Source organism: Chelonia mydas, chromosome 2 (genome assembly GCF_015237465.2).
Source record: "Chelonia mydas isolate rCheMyd1 chromosome 2, rCheMyd1.pri.v2, whole genome shotgun sequence".
Taxonomy (NCBI): Eukaryota; Metazoa; Chordata; order Testudines; family Cheloniidae; genus Chelonia; species Chelonia mydas.
The window spans coordinates 132727491-132747758 of record NC_057850.1 but is presented as its reverse complement, the minus strand read 5'-3'; the positions used below and the strand labels follow the sequence as shown (position 1 = coordinate 132747758).

Genomic DNA, 20268 nt, shown 5'->3' with positions numbered 1-20268 from the left:
AGCACTGAAATCCCTTGATGTTAGACAAAAACCTACTGAATTTTTGATGCTGTTGAAATCATAACAGCTAAGCTTAACATTAGCTTTAAAACAGTTAACCTGATTTCCACATGTAAGTGAAAGGTGACACACACTTTTGGTGATGTTGCTAAAAAGCAGTTTTCATCCTTAGAGGATAAGCAGGCTGCTCTCGGCTAAGATTTACTGATAAGTATTCAGGCATGTCTCTCTCAAATGTGAATAAAGCAATCTCTGATGAATTAGAACGTAACCTTGGCAAGCCAGCTGAACTTATAAAGAACAATATAAAAATTAATAATACAGCAGCCTGTTTTGTTCTCCTGTGATAACTCATACAATTTCTCAAGATTCACTTTCATATGTCTACAGTTTGGTCTTGCTGCTTGCCTTTAAGTAAAAACTCTAGCTTGGCTCTTTCTTATATGAGTCTGTTCAGAGTCATAAGGATAGGCATTTTCCACTATTGGATTTATCTGACTAGTGGAATATCATGCATATAAATGGAACATCTTCCCTATGGTTGCTTCTATAAAACTCCAACCAATAGCCCACACACTTGACATCCCTGAAACAAATGCACAACTGAATACGCTCTTGGAGCTTGGCTGACCCATACATAAACTGTATTAATGACAGCAGAGTCTTAAATAAATGGCACCACTGTTAGTCGTTCTGGGGTCATCCACTATCCTGCATGATGCTCTTGTTTCATGAAGGAAACAAAAAGAACCCTTCCAGGAGGTGCTATCATTGATGTTCAGACAAAGCCACACATGTAAATATTAGCTCTATTGGAAAAATATCACCGGTGGCTTTGGATTAATTGATGAATTCTCTGGATATAGTCCATCTTCCTACTTTGATGTCAATTTTAAAAATAAACTGTTCTTGTAGACTCGTGAAATGAAAAACTGTGCTTCTTGTCATCAGGTAGATGTGTCACAAAGTTGGAACACTGTATTACTTACTTACTTATTACTCTTCAAAATCTGGAAATGCCTGAGGATTTCTGTCAGGGTTCCCTCCCAACTCTGAACTTGGGGATACAGATGTGGGGACCTGCATGAAAGACCCCCTAAGCTTATTTCTACCAGCTTAGGTTAAAACTTCCCCAGGGCACAAATCCTTTCTTTGTCCTTGGACGGTATTGCTGCCACCACCAAGTGATTCAGACAAACATCCAGGGAAAAGGGCCACTTGGAGTCTCCATTTCTGCAAAATATTCCCCCAAACCCCTTCACACCCTTTCCTGGAGAGGCTTGAGAATAATATACTAACCATTTGCCTTTAATAAAAGTACAGACCAGACCCTTTATCTTTAGCACACTAAAATCAATCAGGTTCTTAAAAGAAGAACTTTATAATAAAGAAAACGGTAAAAGAAGCACCTCTGTAAAATCAGGATGGAAGGTAATTTTACAGGGTAATAAAAAGATTTAAAACACAGAAGATTCCCCTCTAGGCTCAACTTCAAAGTTCCAAAAACAGGAATAAACCTCCCTCTTAGCATAGGGAAAATTCACAAGCTAAAACAAAAGATAATCTAACGCATTTCCTTGCTTTACTTACAATTTTTGTAATCTTAGATGCTTATTTCAGGTAGGGTTTTAGGAGATGTTTTTTTCCTGCCTGGTCCCTCTCTCTGTCCCGACAGAGCACAACAAAGAGCACAAACAAAACCTCCCCCACACCCAGATTTGAAAGTATCTTCTTTTCTTATTGGTCCTTTTCGTCAGGCGCCAACCAGGTTATTTGAGCGTCTTAACCCCTTACAGGTAAAGGAGGGATTTTATGCTACCCTTACCTGTATGTTTATGACAATTTCTCAGACAGCTTAATGCCTCACAACACTCCAAATATAGCTGTTCCAATTTTAAAGTAAGATTAGTTTTAACTGGCCAAAAAATACACCAAATTTGAGTCTGGGCTCACTCCATTCCTTCTCTGCTCTGTGACTATGTTGTTGAGGAGAAAATGACTAAGTTAATTAGCAGAAATGTAAATTGTTAATGTTAGCTACTGCTACAGCAACATCCATCTCAGGATGTCAATGCATTATATCCTTTTTAAGGAGTTCTGTCTTATCACCCCCTGCAAAGTAGGCACAGATGATGATTCCTTTAATGATAGGCTAGGTGATTAGAACAAGAATCCCACCAGAAGTCTATGAAAACTAAGATCAGAAGAACCTGGATAACCTGACTCACGGTCAGGTCAGTGTTCCAGTCTCCTCTGTGCTACAAGTGGCAGAACATTTGGTATCAGCTAGTCAGGTGGGCATGTTTAGAACTTGACTCACCAGAAAAATGGCGCAGTTAACCTTCATTCACACACTATATTTTCTGGCACGAACAACTATTGACCATGTTAGCTGGAAACCAGGCCCTTGATCCTTCATGCATGAGTCACTATGCATGTGATTAGTCCCATGGAGACCAGGGGAACTATTAACAAATGTAAAGCCACTCACCTGTGCAGGTGCTTACAAGATAGGGGCCCGTTTCTGCAATCACAGTGGAAAACGAATAGCATTGCTATGAGCTTCTACTGGATTCAGCCTGCCATCTGTTAGCCTGGCTGCTGAAGTTCCAACTGCTTTGTGCTGGAGCTGACAAGTGACACTTCATCTACTGCCTCACCAGGAGCAAAATGGTGGTAGTGTACATTTTCAAGAGGAAGGGGATGTAGAGGTGTTTACTTAGTCACAGGGACTATGACTTTAGCTGCACCTCCAAAGCTACTGCTGGTTTCCATCATTCCTAGAACTTCAGCAATGGCGAATGTAACATATATATTCAATTGAAAAGAAATGGCCAGAGTGTTATTCCAGCATCTTGAAACTCCTGCTGAGAAAGGGTGAATTAAATGGCAGCCAGGGCCAAAACAGGAAACCTGATACGTAGAGCCCTGCATGGATACAAAATTTGTATCGGCATCCAATCCGCAAACATGGATATCCGCAGATTTGCAGAGCTCTACTGATAAGTGATGAATTGTGCTATTGTGTCTACAGCAAAGAGAAAGATGCAGAATGACCGATCCTGGGGCTAGTATTAAACAGGTCCCAGTTAGTACAGAACAGCTGCCAAACATCCGATAAAATGGAGAATTGTAATATAAATGAATCCCCTTCTCTGACAAGTTTAATATTGGTAAGATGTAGCAAATTTTTGTATGCATGCAATAAATGAGATCTCTGCTATATTATATTCCTTCCCTCACAGCACACTGTTCCTTCCCAATGCTACTCCTACAAAATACTCAGAAGTAAGTCACAGCTTGTTTATGCCCGGAGATGTAACAGACTTCCCACAAAGTTATACTTCAATTAACTGGTGGTGGCAGCTGACCCCAAAACATCACAGGATAAGGAACAAAGCACACATTTCAATGTCTAGCTCTAAACTGAAATGGCCAGTGGAAGGATGGTTTTGTGGCTAAGGCACTGGACTGGGACTTTAAGTGGGAAGGAAATGTGGTTTCAATTCCCACCTCTGACATCATTTTCCTTGGTGATCCTGGCCAAGTCACTAACTTTCTCAATTCCTCATATTACTTGCCCAGGGTGTGTTATGAAAATTGTTGGTGAGGCTCTCATACTATGGTGACTGGGGGGGTGGGAGGTGTAAATACAAGATACACACAGCTTGCAGACATGAGTCTGGATTGTTTGGCTCAGTTAGACATAGAGGATTCCTGTGGCTAATATGAAGGGCTAGAAAGGAGATCCTGGTGGAGAAGCAAGTATGAGTCATGGGGTTGAAGCAGTCTGGTTTGGCATTGTAAAGGAGTGGGGGTTGCTCTTCATCAGTTCTGCCTGAGTGTTGCTGGTAGACTCAATCATAGCTGCCACTGGGCATTTCCTCCTCCACAGCCACTTGTTGTCTTCTTCCCTCTGACTCTTTTCAGCCAAGAACAAGACTCTTCTCTTGTTCCCTTGGGTATTTTGCTCTTCCATGGTTGAGTCTCACACTCCATGAAGGACTAACATGTCATCCTCCCTTGTTCTTCACCTAAAGACTACATCAAAGAATCTCACTGCAGTCTAGAGATATTTTTTTAATTTCTTAAGCATCAATACCCTGGGCCTTTTGCTTCCTGGAAGAGGTATGTGACAATCTCACAGCTGCTGAAGACCAGCTGCCAGACTGTCACTTGGTTCCTCCTTCTCCTCCTGTTCTTCCCCCCACCACTCCGGAGGTTGTACATCTGTGGGTCACAAAGGGATAAGCAGGTTTTAAAACATATTCAAAAGGAACTTGGCAGCATCACATAGTCATTTAGTGCTGGGAATCTGACTAATGCCATTGTCTTGGGTCCTCCTCCACTCTCAGTGGTGGTCCTCACATATTTTCAGGCATACGCATGTTAAAATATTACAAAATATTTTACATTTTGCCACCATGAACAGTTGGAAGATTGAGTGAAGCCCCTTCACTCAGGACTTTAAGGTCTGACATACAGACAGACTTTTTTTTCTCTTCATAAAATGGAAACATTGGGCGTAAGAGGTTCAGACCACAGCAGTGCTCTGTAGTTCAACAAACCTAGGGTAACTCAACCAGCATGTTCAGGAATGACTACCCACAGCCATCTCTGACCAAAAGCCCCACATACCTAAGAAGCAATCAATCTATAGCCTTCAGCTTGGAAATCTGGCTCATATACTGTGAGTCAGCAGGAACCCATATGGCTTAAAACTAAAATGAGATGGATCAGAAAAATGAACTCTTCCCGGCTGGTAAAACTGCCCTCTGTTCAATCTGGTACACAAACTGGACAAGGTGGGCAACTGAAAGACCATATCAAGGCTGGGGAAAGATCCAAATCAAGAAATCTTATGGCAGATCTTGCAAATGAATACGGATTTACAACACTGACTGCTTATAATCTTCAGTACAAAATCCTGAGCCACCCGCATACATTGAGGTGGCCTGTGGATGTCAGGGAGATCAATGAATTAATTTTATTGATGGTTTAACTTGTTAAATTAGTGACAGGTTGACCTTGGCAAAGGGCTACTGCAGACAATGAGCACATTGCCTACATACTGTCATAACAACAACAAAGGGTAAAATTAGCCTTTTAATTAACATGTGGGGCTATGGTCTTAACACGAGGTGCTTTAACACTGGGTGCCTGTTTCTGTGTGTTTAAAGGGTTATAGGGCTGCTAAGAATGATTAAAAGGTGGCACCAAGCCAGGAGATAACATCAGTGGACATCTGTTCTTCCATAAGGCTCTTATGCAAGTACAGTAAGTACAAGGGCAGGGCCTGTGTGATGACTTGCAGGGTGTGTGGTGGTTGAGAAACTGACAGCCTGACAATGAACAATGGGTCCCATGTGCAGGCCACCCTCTGTAGCTCCACATCCAGCGATAAATATTGCCACCAAATACCTGCCTAGTTCCCAGAGAGCAGCAGTCCCCCACATGGGTGCCCAAGTCCATTCACACTCCCTGCATTCCTTCCCCATCCCTCCCCTCAGACAGCACAGAGATATAAGGAATACCAAACACTATACCTGTTACAGGGACTTTACTTTCTTCCTCCTGGTCAGTCTCCTCCTCATCATTTTCCTTGTTACAAGGGCTACATCAGTCTCCATTCTGTGAAGTGGGTTGGAGGTTGTCTGAGGGCACCAGGCCTGGTACAGCTCTTAAAGGTACATGAGGTCCAATTTCTGCTAGACTCTTGGTTGTGGTCTAATGTTCTCTGATACTAACCCTTCATGGCCTTGAATATTCCATCATACTGGTTGATACTCAGTTCAGTATCACATTTGGTGGGTCTTGCAGAAATCTGCAAATACTGTTAACTTCTTCCTAGCCAACTCCAGGTTTATTTGTATATTCTCCCTGATCAATAGTGCAGTCAGGGTCCTGGTCTTGCTTGCCAGTGGCTCCTGGGTTTTGCAAGACATGATGTCTGTAGTAGCTGGTGCAAGAGCTTAGCTATCCACCAAAAATGGACAATGAAGCTTTGACTATGGCTAACAGAAGGTAATGCTGGTTATTTTTATATCAGCCTGTCTGATCCTTTTTACTACACAGTTTATCATTATGAAATGGCTGGCATGGGGGAACAGATACTAAGGTGCTCCTATTGTGATGTGGGTGGCAAAGTAAGTATCTATCAAAGGTCCTAAGAAGTCCTGATTGAAGAAAGAAAAAAAAAAAAGCATTTCTTATAACACATTGGAATGGCCTGCTACAGAAAAGAACCGTGAAACCCATTTACACAGACAAATCCCATCTGCATAGCAGTATGACAGTGCTATGACGTGGATCCAGCCTGACAACTGTGCTACTGCCAAACACGGATGAAATAGGCCAGCAGTAAGTTGAGCAATCACATACTGGTAGTAGTGGTGTGCATTTGTGCACGAGCAAGAACTACAGATGGAATCTACCATTCTAAAACAGTAAAATTTTGTAGTCTAAACAGAACTCCAGCCACAAGACAATCTCATAGTTCCTCCTAAGTTTTCATTTCTAGGTGTGAGGAGAGCTGCAGGTTAAGCAGCTCTAGGGGATGGGATGGGGAAGCAAAGTCAACCAGTAAGTAAATAGTGAGAAAGGCTTACCTATCAAGGTATGAAATACAGCAGCCACCACACCAGCCACAACCATGCACAAAACTGCTTTGGTCCTGTCTCGTTTGCTGTTCACAAACACCAGACCCACATTCTTGAAGTCACTCATTGGACCTGTGAAGAACTTCATGAGGGAATAGGCCAGCCCATAGCTGGCCAGCATTTCCACAGCATCTTCCTTAACAGCTGCTATGCCCCTGTTCAAGGCCTGTTGAAATACATAAAACAAAGAATACTTCAAAATGTAGACAGTGTCTGGAAAAAAAATATGATGCAGTTTGTTTCCATAGAAACCAACAGTTTACCAAAAGTTAAGTCATAACCTCTTTTGATCTGTATTGACTTGACATTCTTTGGATCCTGCATGCAGAAATATAAAGTGACTGAAACATCAAAATAAATACTGGCAAAGTGCATACAAAAACTTTTCCCACTCTGTACGGTTTCAATTTACTGTGCTGCACAGCTCTATTGTACATATGCACGGTGAGACAGATACCAAGTGTTCCAATTTACAATGGCCAGTAAGAAACTGCAGAGGATTTAAATACATAAAGTGTTTCATGAAATAAAACATTAGTAATTTGTTTCTAAAGTTATCAAATGGAACCCCCTTATACTGAAGTGCAGTACTTTAAACAACTTTACTATATGAAATTGACTGCTGTGCAGAAGGCCGAAAAGTCCCATGTGAGGAATTAGGTATGACTTTAGAAACATGTAGTCCAGGTTTGCCTTTTGCATGGGAGAGTGAAATTTTTACCCATATCCAAAGATACAAAACCGGAACTGCAGCTGGTCCATTATCATGCATTGAAATTACTTGGGGCTTAAAGTCCATTTCACTGTAAAAGGAGTTGTGCTATAGTCATGCTGACCATGAGTAGGTACCTGATTCTACACAATGGTGTTGTTTTTCATTAAACATAGCCAAACGTACATGTGGCCAAATACGTTGGTCTTCCTCCCATGTAATTTCATGTTTCAAAATAAGATTGAGACCCTGCACCCCTTGATTAAGCAAAATTCTCACAGCTTATTAAAAATAAAAATGAAACACAAAATATCTATATTTCAAGTTGTTCTTATGTTGAATAGTCTAGCAAATACCTTGCAGATACTGAGGGGGAAAAAAAAAAGTGTCCTCCTGCTCAAATCTCCAAATAATTTAACAGATTATCTTCATATCTAAATTGAACCAAGAGAAAAATGCCATAACATTTTCCTCAGAACTCAGGAAAAGCTCACAGCAAGCACATTTCAAATGTGTTGACTAAATAGGACACAGTTTTTGTCTTCACTGCCATACCATCAATCACCTGAGGTACTCAGGTTTCAGAGTAACAGCCGTGTTAGTCTGTATTCGCAAAAAGAAAAGGAGTACTTGTGGCACCTTAGAGACTAACCAATTTATTTGAGCATGAGCTTTCGTGAGCTACAGCTCACTTCATCGGATGCATACTGTGGAAATTGCAGAATATCATTATTATATACACAGACACCATGAAACAATACCTCCTCCCACCCCACTCTCCTGCTGGTAATAGCTTATCTAAAGTGATCATCGAGATGGGCCATTTCCAGCACAAATCCAGGTTTTCTCACCCTCCGCCCCCCCACAGACAAACTCACTCTCTTGCTGGTAATAGCCCATCCAAAGTGACCACTCTCTTCACAATGTGTATGAAAATCAAGGTGGGCCATTTCCTGCAGAAATCCAGGTTCTCTCACCCCCTCACCCCTCTCCAAAAACCACACACACAAACTCACTCTCCTGCTGGTAATAGCCTATCCAAAGTGACCACTTTCCTTACAACGTGCATGAAAATCAAGGTGGGCCATTTCCAGCACAAATCCAGGTTTTCTCACCCCCCCCCCCCACACACAAACTCACTCTCATGCTGGCAATAGCTCATCCAAACTGACCACTCTCCCCACAATGTGCATGACAATCAAGGTGGGCCACTTCCAGCATAAATCCAAGTTTAACCAGAAGGCCTCAGACAGAGACAAACACCTACAAGATCTCTATCAAGCATTCTTACAACTACAATACCCACCTGCGAAAGTGAAGAAACAGATTGATAGAGCCAGAAGAGTTCCCAGAAGTCACCTACGACAGGACAGGCCTAACAAAGAAAATAACAGAACGCCACTAGCCGTCACCTTCAGCCCCCAACTAAAACCCCTCCAACGCATTATTAAGGATCTACAACCTATCCTGAAGGATGACCCAACTCTCTCACAAATCTTGGGAGACAGGCCAGTCCTTGCCTACAGACAGCCCCCCAACCTGAAGCGAATACTCACCAGCAACCACATACCACACAACAGAACCACTAACCCAGGAACCTATCCTTGCAACAAAGCCCGTTGCCAACTGTGCCCACATATCCATTCAGGGGACACCATCACAGGGCCTAATAACATCAGCCACACTATCAGAGGCTCGTTCACCTGCACATCCACCAATGTGATATATGCCATCATTTGCCAGCAATGCCCCTCTGCCATGTACATTGGGCAAACTGGACAGTCTCTACGTAAAAGAATAAACGGACACAAATCAGATGTCAAGAATTATAACATTCATAAGCCAGTCGGAGAACACTTCAATCTCTCTGGTCACACAATCAGAGACATGAAGGTCGCTATCTTACAACAAAAAAAACTTCAAATCCAGAGTCCAGCGAGAAACTGCTGAATTGGAATTCATTTGCAAATTGGATACTATTAATTTAGGCTTAAATAGAGACTGGGAGTGGCTAAGTCATTATGCAAGGTAGCCTATTTCCCCTTGTTTTTTCCTTACCCCCCCCCCCGGCCTTCTGGTTAAACTTGGATTTATGCTGGAAGTGGCCCACCTTGATTGTCATGCACATTGTGGGGAGAGTGGTCAGTCTGGATGAGCTATTGCCAGCAGGAGAGTGAGTTTGTGTGTGTATGGGGGTGGGGGGGTGAGAAAACCTGTATTTGTGCTGGAAATGGCCCACCTTGATTTTCATGCACGATGTAAGGAGAGTGGTCACTTTGGATAGGCTATTACCAGCAGGAGAGTGAGTTTGTGTGTGTGGTTTTTGGAGGGGGGTGAGAGAACCTGGATTTCTGCAGGAAATGGCCCACCTTGATTATCATACACATTGTGAAGAGAGTGGTCACTTTGGATGGGCTATTACCAGCAAGAGAGTGAGTTTGTCTGTGGGGGGGCGGAGGGTGAGAAAACCTGGATTTGTGCTGGAAATGGCCCATCTCGATGATCACTTTAGATAAGCTATTACCAGCAGGAGAGTGGGGTGGGAGGAGGTATTGTTTCATGGTGTCTGTGTATATAATAATGATATTCTGCAATTTCCACAGTATGCATCCGATGAAGTGAGCTGTAGCTCACGAAAGCTCATGCTCAAATAAATTGGTTAGTCTCTAAGGTGCCACAAGTACTCCTTTTCTTTCTGAGGTATTCAGTAAATTGTGAAAACAGGATTAGACTCAAAAAGCACAAAGGATGGAATGATGACTTGATTTCATAAGAATTTAGTTCTTATGGGTCACAGATGAAACATACTGAGAGGTCCACAAAGAACTGACCAATCAGGAACATCTTTTAAGTCTCCCCTGACTCCAAAACTGTAGTGTCTACCACTTATGTACCACCCCTGGCACTGAGCTTTGTTTGAAGGTAAAATATCTAAATTTGAATATCGTAATGTAACTAAGTTCAAGTCTTAGCATTTCAACATCAGAGTTCCGTGTGAAGCACCTACAAGCAGGCAACTCCCATTGGCTTCAACAGAAGTTGTTTCTGTATGTTGGAGGGCAGCATTTAGCCTCTAATATTTTTTCCTTTTCAATCTCTGTAAGATGCTTCACTGCCACTTGCTGATGTTAAGACTAAATCGGTGTCTCCAGCATGACATAAAACTGCCGCAAGTTCTCCATACCTGATGCCCATCAAAACGGTCTCTTGCACTACACTATGCACTAAACAGGATAAATGAAGTTCCATATTTTTCAGCCTTCTTGCTCTACTTTGTCCTTCTTCTCCCAGACAATGACCTTATCCCATCATGCGTAAGATGCATAAGATCTTCCCTCCTACTGTTACACATAACTTCTTCTGGGGCCTGCATAATGCAAGTGCTGCACTTGAGATGGGTGCAAATTATATCTAATCTTGCAGAGTAAATAAAACCCCAAAAGATGGCATCCTGGGCATGGAGGAGTACATAACATTGTGCACATAATTTGCTTACTACTTAGGAATGCTGTAGAAAAAACTGGTGGCAGCCATCCACCATGACAAGGGTCAAGCCCTTAGCCTGTATGATTCCCTCTAATAGCTGCATAAAAAAAGGAAGGATGTTAAAACTGTTTCAGAGCTTTAAGCTTGTACCTTGGCCACTTATACATGGGACAGTGGTATTAGGGCCTATGCCTTTAAGGGCTGAGCTTCCCAGACAGAGAGTCTGGGCATGGTGCTGTGCAGCTGGAACCAGTCTCAGAATGAAGCAGATCTCTTGCAAGCACCTTAATCACTGAACTCCATCAGGGCAACAGCAGACATTGGTGCTGGTAGGGTCTCCTTAATGGACTGAGGATACCTATGGGATGTGATTAACGCAGTTCAGGACTTATTGGTCATATGGATAGCCTACTGACAACACACCTATAGTGCAATTTTTCTGACTTGGGGCATGACCTGAAAAAATCCTACCTGCTAGGGACAAGCCTTCCCTGGTGAGCATGGAGAGTAAATAACTTCTGCAGAATTTGAAGCTTTCACTTACAAAGTCTTTCCTCTCATGCTCACGACAAGAAGGCACAGCTGTGGTGAGTATACTCTTCTTCCACATACTCCTTCAGAGCTGGTGGGAGGCTTAAATGATGTTTGTGAAGTATATTGTTCTGGTTATCAAAGGTAGTAATTTCTTTCGCTTCAACAAGAATCAGATCCTTCCATGCCTCTGCCAGCACTGCTAGTAACAGGGTAAATTTCCAACTTTTAGATAGAAATCAACAGAGGGTGCCTACTGCATTCTTTGAAGGGCATTATTTGACTTTTATTCTTCCCTTCCCTCCCATTGTCTTTTGTTTGCAATAAACTATGTCTGGTGGTTCTAATTTTCAGAGTAATAGCTAAAGCATTCAGGGCACTCTGCAACCTAAATTAATCCTGTCACTTGAAAACAAAGCTGCATATATTTTTAGGCATAATTCATGGTAGCAGGCACTTCCATCCTGTTAGGACTACTACTTGTTGTCAAGGCCTATGCAGGAGGGTAATGAATCTATCACCGACAGGGTGGCAGTTTATCTGAGAGTCTGTGCATTCAGCTGAGAACCATGCCTGTCAGTGGTTACCTAGATGGAAAAAGCCATCCAATCTGAGCCAAATGGGTCCATAAAATGCCAACGAGAATATGATCTCTGAGAAAAACTATGGCCTAAGAAACTAGCAGACCCAGAAAAATCCTCATTACACATAGGGGAAAAAATTCACCCTGGATGAAGCTCTGAAGTCAACTGAATTTGGCCCATAATCACTTTGTGTGTCCATTTACCACATAACTAGGAATGGACAAGAGTGAGTGACTCTAGAGTGGGACTTTGCTCCCCCATCATATAAGACTGAGCTCAGACATTTTCTGTGGAAACAAACTACAACTAAGGAAACACACCTGAATTGCTATGGGATTCCCCCCACTACACACGCTGTGCACCAGGTAGCGTAAAGGAGCCCTACTTTGTTAGAGGAATGTTGCCATTAAGTTGTCCTACTGAGGAACAGCTTGCTGACACGATGAAATCCCTCTAAGGTTAGACATGAAACAGTAATGTCCCTAAACAAGGCACTGGAAAAAGTTTTTGCTGTGGAAGACCGCTTTAGAAAACTTACAATAAATGTAACTGTCTACTAGCTGCTTAGTTTCAGTAACTTCCTCCAGACAAACCACTCATTTTGACTGATGTGCCTCAGCAATTTCTTTTTCCATTTTCACATTACAGAGATGGATGGACAAACTATTCAATCACCCCTTTCAAACCCTGTGGATCGCATGTCATATTTGATACCCTTAAATCAATGTGAAAACCCAGAAACTTGGAGAGCTTATTCTGTGCATCATTTGAAAGATAAAAATGTTTGCTGGGTTCCATGACGTGCCAAACACTGGAAGCACTTGGTAATCTTCCAATTTAATTTCCTGCAATTACATTACCTTTTCAAAAAGTCATAAACCAAGGAACACTCTTCACTTCTTGTTGTATCACTGACTGCAGTTTGTGTACATGCTTTGTGTGCACAAAACCATTGACAAAACTGAACAAACAGCATCTGTGTTCCATATTTGTTCCAAACAAGTTACAATCTGTGTCCAAAAAGATCAGCATTATTTGTCAGATGAAACATAAGTTTTTCAAAGATATTTAGGCTTTGCTCTGCTCAGCATTGTAATGCTTAACTGACTTGGGAGCCTACATCTCATTTTCAAAACTGACTTAGGCACTTCTCATTTTTCAAAAATGAGAATTTGGCTCTAAAGTCAGTTAGGAGTTGCACCCTGAATGGAGCAATGCCTAAATGCTTCTAAAATCTGGGCCAAAGGCCCTTATTGTAGGGTTGACAAATCATGCATCATTCAGTTACTATTCCATTAGCTTATGACTGGTCAATTAGTGTATTTTTTAAATCTCTTCATGCCAGATTTGGATGGAACACCTCCAAGGAAAACAGAGATGCTTCAGGGAGTGGTGCTGGTAATTCAGGTTTCAGAGTAACAGCCGTGTTAGTCTGTATTCGCAAAAAGAAAAGGAGTACTTGTGGCACCTTAGAGACTAACCAATTTATTTGAGCATAAGCTTTTGTGAGCTACAGCTCACTTCATCGGATGCATACTATGGAAAGTGTAGAAGATCTTTTTATATACACACAAAGCATGAAAAAATACCTCCTCCCACCCTACTCTCCTGCTGGTAATAGCTTATCTAAAGTGATCACTCTCCTTACAATGTGTACGATAATCAAGGTGGCCATTTCCAGCACAAATCCAGGGTTTAACAAGAACGTCTGGGGAGGGGGGTGTAGGAAAAAAGAAGGGGAAATAGGTTATCTTGCATAATGACTTAGCCACTCCCAGTCTCTATTCAAGCCTAAGTTAATTGTATCCAATTTGCAAATGAATTCCAATTCAACAGTTTCTCGCTGGAGTCTGGATTTGAAGTTTTTTTGTTGTAATATAGCAACTTTCATGTCTGTAATCGCGTGACCAGAGAGATTGAAGTGTTCTCCGACTGGTTTATGAATGTTATAATTCTTGACATCTGATTTGTGTCCATTTATTCTTTTACGTAGAGACTGTCCAGTTTGACCAATGTACATGGCAGAGGGGCATTGCTGGCACATGATGGCATATATCACATTGGTGGATGTGCTGGTAATTCAGTAGATGACATTCTTCTCTCCTGCATCATTACTGAACCTTTGCCCCAGTACAATATTGGGAGCTACTGTGATGTTGGGGTTGCTGTCTTCTGGAAAAATGATAAAACCAAGTTCCTCTCACGCTTATAATTTAAGATCCCATGGCACTCCTTTTAGCTGCAGAGTTGTTGACCCTGAGGTACAAGCTAAATTTCAACTTGACTAATTAAACTCTACACTTGAATTTTTTCCCTGAAGCATCAATTGGATATGTTCTTCCTAAAAGGGTGCCTAATGTTAGTTGGAACTGTTCAAATAGCTGCTGTATTTTTGTTGGGTGAAGTGATTCTTGTATCTCACAGGGATATTCTGAAGCTTACATACTTAACATTTGTCAAGCACTTTCAGTTGCTCAGAGGGAAGGAGCTATAGAAGGGCACACCATTATTTATTATAACTCTTACCAAAAATGAATCTGTACCTGATACATGGCACATAGCATATGACAGCAGAAGAATGTCATAATTTCACATTACCTGTCTGACACATCTTTGTCAAATGTCTATTAATTGCGAAAATGACAGTACCATGTCCCTCAAGTGGGCAATAGACAGACGGGCAGAATTAACCCTTGTAACACTCATTTAAATGGAGGTATACGAGCTATGAACTTGGCCTATTATATTTTTCATATTTACGTGATTTTTGACAGACAATAGCCTAATCATACCAACTGCTGATGAACTGAATGCATCAGTAAACAGTCTGCAGGGAACAGTCAACTCTTGTTGAATGGGTTGTGTATTAAATTTCTACTTATAAAATAAATGTAATTCTCAGGCCTGTAAAATATATTGCACACTGATAACTCTGGAACTAGTCCATGGCTTGGCTGATAACTCACTTTACTCCTTGCTTACAGAACAGTTGCTTATATTGATGAGACTGTAACTTTGTATTAATCTCATTATAAACAGAGTGAACTAACTTTGGCCCCCAAAGTAAGTTAAATCCCAGGCAGCACTGATGGATGTTGGTCTGTCTATACAATCTTGAGTTTTGTTGACATGGTTGAGATTAAGGCTATCAACCAATTCATGTCCAACACTGATCCAGCCTTAAAAATCCATGTTATGTAAAAAAATATATGTGAAATCAGTGAAGTTACACAGGACAGATACTGGTTTGAAAGAGAACTGAGATATTGATTTAAAACAATTCATTCACTTTTGTCAGTCAGATATGTTAAACAACATTAAACCACAATAGTGGTTTAGTTATAGAAACATGAATGGTAAAATTATAAGGAAAACTTCCTCTATTTTTTGGTTCCTACTAGGACACCTGATAACATAAACGTAGAGAAAACATGAGGGCAACTATTAGTGTCATTCTGCATTCACAGTTTGCTTATTAAAGCTGCATTTTCCCCTCTCCCTTCTGCTTCTCCTTGGACTTGCATATCACTCACTGTGCACTACCTGGATTTCATGTTGTGCAGACAGAGGGCCACATGGAGGAATACTATCCCAATATTTTATCACCTTTCTAAAAGATTAGATGTACTGTGGGGGTGACATTAGCATTTTGGTTTCTTTTACAACTAGCTAATTAGGGCAAGACCCTCAGCTGGCACAAATCAGTGGTGGTCCTTTGACATCAGTAGTGCTATACTGCCTTGAACCAGCTAAGCGTCTGGTTCATACAATCTAGAGCAGGGATTGGCAACGTTTGGCACGCGGCCCACCAGGGTAAGCCCCCTGGCGGGCCGGGTCAGTTAGTTTACTTGCCGCATCCGGAGGTTCGGCTGACTGCGACTCCCCTGGCCGCGGTTTGCCGCTCCAGGCCAATGGGGGCTGCGTGGGTCGAGGAACGTGCTGTCGGCCGCTTCCCGCAGCCTCCATTGGCCTGGAGCAATGAACCGCGGCCAGTGCGAGCCATGATCGGCTGAACCTGCGGATGCGGCAGGTAAACAAACCGGCCCAGCCCACCAGGGGGCCTAATGGTGGGCCGCGTGTCAAACATTGCTGATCCCTGATCTAGAGGATATTACTTTCCAGACAATGCACACACAGTGTAGGTATAAGATATATTTGGTTGAAATAAGTGAGTGACCCTCTTTTGGCAAGTGCTTTAAAACATGCAAGTTATAACTGTTCCTCCTATGCCATTTCATTCTTAGCAATTGGGAGGTAATGAATGATAGCCGTGTTAGTCTGTATCAGCAAAAACAACAAGGAGTCCTTGTGGCACCTTAGAGACTAACAAATTTATTTGGGCATAAGCTTTTGTGGTTAGAGCCTACTTCATCAGATGCATAATTGATTTATCTCGTTAGACTGACCTCACACTTGGTAAAGCAACCCCCGTCCTTTCATGTATTTCCCTGCTCCTGTATTTTCACTCCATGCATCTGATGAAGTGGATTCTAACCCACAAAAGCTTATACCCAAATAAATCTGTTAGTCTCTAAGATGCCACAAGGACTCCTCGTTATTTTTTTTAAAATGATAGTCTGTCACTCTCCCTCTCCACAAGTGGTAACACACACTTTGTTTCCAGTTTTTTTTCTCCTTAAAAATTTTTTATAATGAATAGTAAGAAAATCCCCTCCTCACTGACCCTCCTCTTCACCCTATGCTCATTATACAAAATATCATGTCACAAATATAGTGCAAGGCTGTAGTCCAACCCGTGTATGAGTGAATGAGAAAGAGAGAGATATTTTGTTTTGGGTCTATATTAACCCTAATTTACACACACATAGCATCTTTCAGCCAGAGCACGACTGAAATACTCTTACGTCCATTGTGGAGCGAATCAGCAAGCCCTTGCACAGTATGACATTAGCTGAGGAGGTGAAACTTTGGCCAAGGACATGCAAACACAACCCCCCCATCTTCTCTTATGAAAAGTGCCATGCTGTGTTTAATATACACACAGAACCAGCAAGGTCTTGGTTTTTATAGTGTCATTCAGAAGTCTCCAGTGCCAAAGAGCAACTAGTAGGGCACAGTCTCCTTACAAACTTAAAAAAACCCTGGTCACTTTAACTGGCTTCCTCAGCTTGACAAGAAACTTGGGTGCAACCTTCATCAAATCTCCAGTGCATGTGTAGTGTCACCTGCAGCAAAATGTACTAAACACAAGAGCCTTTCATGCAAAAAGACAGTGCCCTAGAAACCAATAGGGAGCTTTGGGGAGAAGTGTCTGAGGGAGCAGAGGGAACCCAGCAGCTACCAGAACTAGGCAATACATCTTATACTGGAGTTCACCTACAATCATATGATCAAGATGAACACGTTCTGCACTCAGTCTTAAGGCAGTTTTTCTAAATATCCAAACACCTGAGCATTAAAGCATAACATTTCAATAACTTGGTGTACTCTAACTTAAGTGTACTCCTTCAGATGTATTTACTGTGTGGTTAACCTCAAATACTCATGATTGTGTCAGAGTTGAATCTATGGCTGTTCAACAAATTCCAATCTTCTCTATATCATATTCTGCCCTCCAGGATGAAGATGATCAGGGAGTTATGAGAACAGTGAAAACAGTTACCAGTTTTATTTACTTTTGTTTATGTCTTATATTTGATAGGTTTATTCAAGTCTTTGAAAACTGGAATTGTGTCTTGGTTTTTTTGGATCAGTCTTGCCAGTTTAGCCACCTGAAGGAAACCTCGAAAGCTAAGTCTGAAACTGAGTGGGTTGGCTAAGCATGTGTATGTCTCAAGGACAATAGCCCTCCCTCACCCCCATCTCCAGCCTCAATCATGAGAGGGAAACAGAAGTCTTCGTTGAAGAACTGGGGAAACAAAGAGTGGACGGTCTCTCCCTACCCTCCAGTCCCTTCTCCCTCTCCAATAATTGTTCTGAGTTTTCACTCTAAGTCTTGTCACCATGTACATTCTGTACCAGATTCACTAGTACATTCTAGCTGCTTTGCTTTGTGCTGCTGCCATGACACACTCTACATTGCCAGAACACCACACAGCAGGTAGTTTTTCAGGAAATCTGGCCCTCTGATTTTTATTAAAATAAGACCAGATTTACTGCCGTATCACTGATCTGCTTTACTCTTAATCTCTGATACTAGTACAGCTACATCTCCACTAGTATTGTATCCTAACCATGAACATGTTAGATAAATACCTATATAGCTAGATCATATGGTAAGAAGAGAGATCATCAGCTCAGCAAAGCAGGAATCCCTCCTATTCTGTCATCACCTGTTCTGTTGCTGAAAAAGGTACTGAAAATTACTTGCATTTCAAAAGCATTTGTTTGCAACAAGAATATCAGTCTTAATTTAAAACCAACTCTGCAGCATCTAGTAAAATATGTTAACCACAGGGGATGTTTGTGTTATGCACCAGTGGAAATTTCCTGGTGTTGTTTCCTTAGGTAGCCTGATTGTTTACTTATAAGAATCATAATGAAACATTAATTGTTAGTTATATTTATATTATATTATAGTAGCAGTCAGATCCCAATCAGGATCATGGCTCATTGTGCCAGCTGCAATATGAACACACATGACAATCTCTGCCCCAAAGATCAGATCTTTGAAAAAACACACTGAATTAAATGTTGGCCTTCAGATTTCTTATAGAAGACTACAGAACATACCTTTTACTCTCAGTGATATATAAAATATACATAGCAACAACACACAAAAAGCATAGGGGATTGATTTAAAAAGCAGTAACACTCACTCTGATTACATAAACACAATTGTCTACATTTTGACAATGTTTCAGTCATGTGATTCTTCTTGTGGCATTACATTATATTTTTTTTCTTGGAGTATGAGAGTTGCTAATGGTCCGTACCAAATGAACAGAATTTGGATCAGGTCCTTTGTGTATAAGTGTTAGACTTCAGTACAAGGCTGTCCAAGTCAAAAGAAAACCCTCCTGTTGACTTTAGCAGGAGGAGGACCAGGCTCAACATGAGCAAGAGCAGCACAAGCTTCCTCCTGTTGCCTAAACCCGGGCCAAGTATGGCCACCTTTAGGGAGAGAGGCTATTTAATTCTCTACCTTTCTAACTGTGGTAGGGTCCCCTGTGAACTACTGTACTAAGACCAAGTAATAGCCATCAGAAGGCATCAGCTCTTGGTCACTATTGAGCCAGACGTGAATGAAAAGGACACTTTTTTAAAATGGCAGGAAGGAACATGATCTAAAAGAGCTGAAGCAAAGTAGATGGCAGACAAAGCTACTGCTCTACCCTCACAACTGAAGTAATGGAGGTAGTACTTATATATAAAAAAATAAGAAGTACTTAGTCTTACAGACAAGAATATAGGTTATAAAGCAGTGGTGGGCAACCCATGCCGCTTCCCGCAGCTCCCATTGGCCAGGAACGGTGAACTGCGGACACTGAGAGCTGTGGGCGGCCGTGCAAATGTAAATAAACTGTCTAGTGGCCCGCCAGTGGATTACCCTGACGGGCCGCATGCAGCCCGCAGGCTTCCCACTACTGTTATGAACTATATGAAAATATCAAGAAGTGCCAAAGAGTGTAATTTGGATACCTGTATCTTTATATAAAATGATATTTTTCCCCACAAACTTCATCAGTCAAGAGAGAAATAAATAGAAATATAGTGGAAATCATGTACCCTTCAGACTATCATAGGCTGACAGAAAGAAGAGTTACTAATATCTCTGAAGTGACAGCTGAAGTACTTCTTCTTCTTGCTTCCTTCTAGCACAAAAATTTGAGCCCCAGGTCAGATTTTGTGAAGCCATTAGTAAAAACTTGGGTATGCTGACTTATCTGACCTGTCTATACGGGCTGCTTACATAAAGTTTACCTAAGGACGTCGTGGAATCCCTGTTGTTGGAGGTTGTTAAAAACAGGTTAGGGATGGTCTGCTATACTTTATCTTGCTGCAGCACAGGGGGATGGACTAGATGACCTCTTGAAGTCCCTTCCAGCCCTACTATGCTATGATTCTATAAACAAAATATGACTCTGAGGAAAAGGTTAGTATGCCCAGTGGGACTGCCCAAAAGAATAGAATACCATCAATAATTTATAATTTCTCCTCTTCACCATAACTAGTGCAAATAAAAAGCAAGAATGAACCCTCTTGCATGATTCCTCTCATCCCCTTACTTGGAATGCCTGCTAGTCTGTGACCAGGAGCAGGGCTTCTCTTTAGCTGTTAGTGTAGTCCATTCATTTCCACCCTCCAAATCTTATGACAGATTTGTGCTGTAGGA

General features: G+C 41.7%; 1 protein-coding gene across 2 annotated transcripts in view; it reads right to left on the bottom strand.

Moving 5' to 3' along the window:
* The window catches only part of ANKH (ANKH inorganic pyrophosphate transport regulator), a 148118-nt gene that overhangs the window by 61425 nt on the left and 66425 nt on the right, over window positions 1-20268 (bottom strand). For both annotated transcript variants that reach the window (XM_007065026.4, XM_043540244.1), the window contains exon 3: window positions 6609-6825. In XM_007065026.4, the coding sequence (XP_007065088.3) occupies window positions 6609-6825 (217 nt within the window). The remainder of the gene's footprint in view (window positions 1-6608; window positions 6826-20268) is intronic.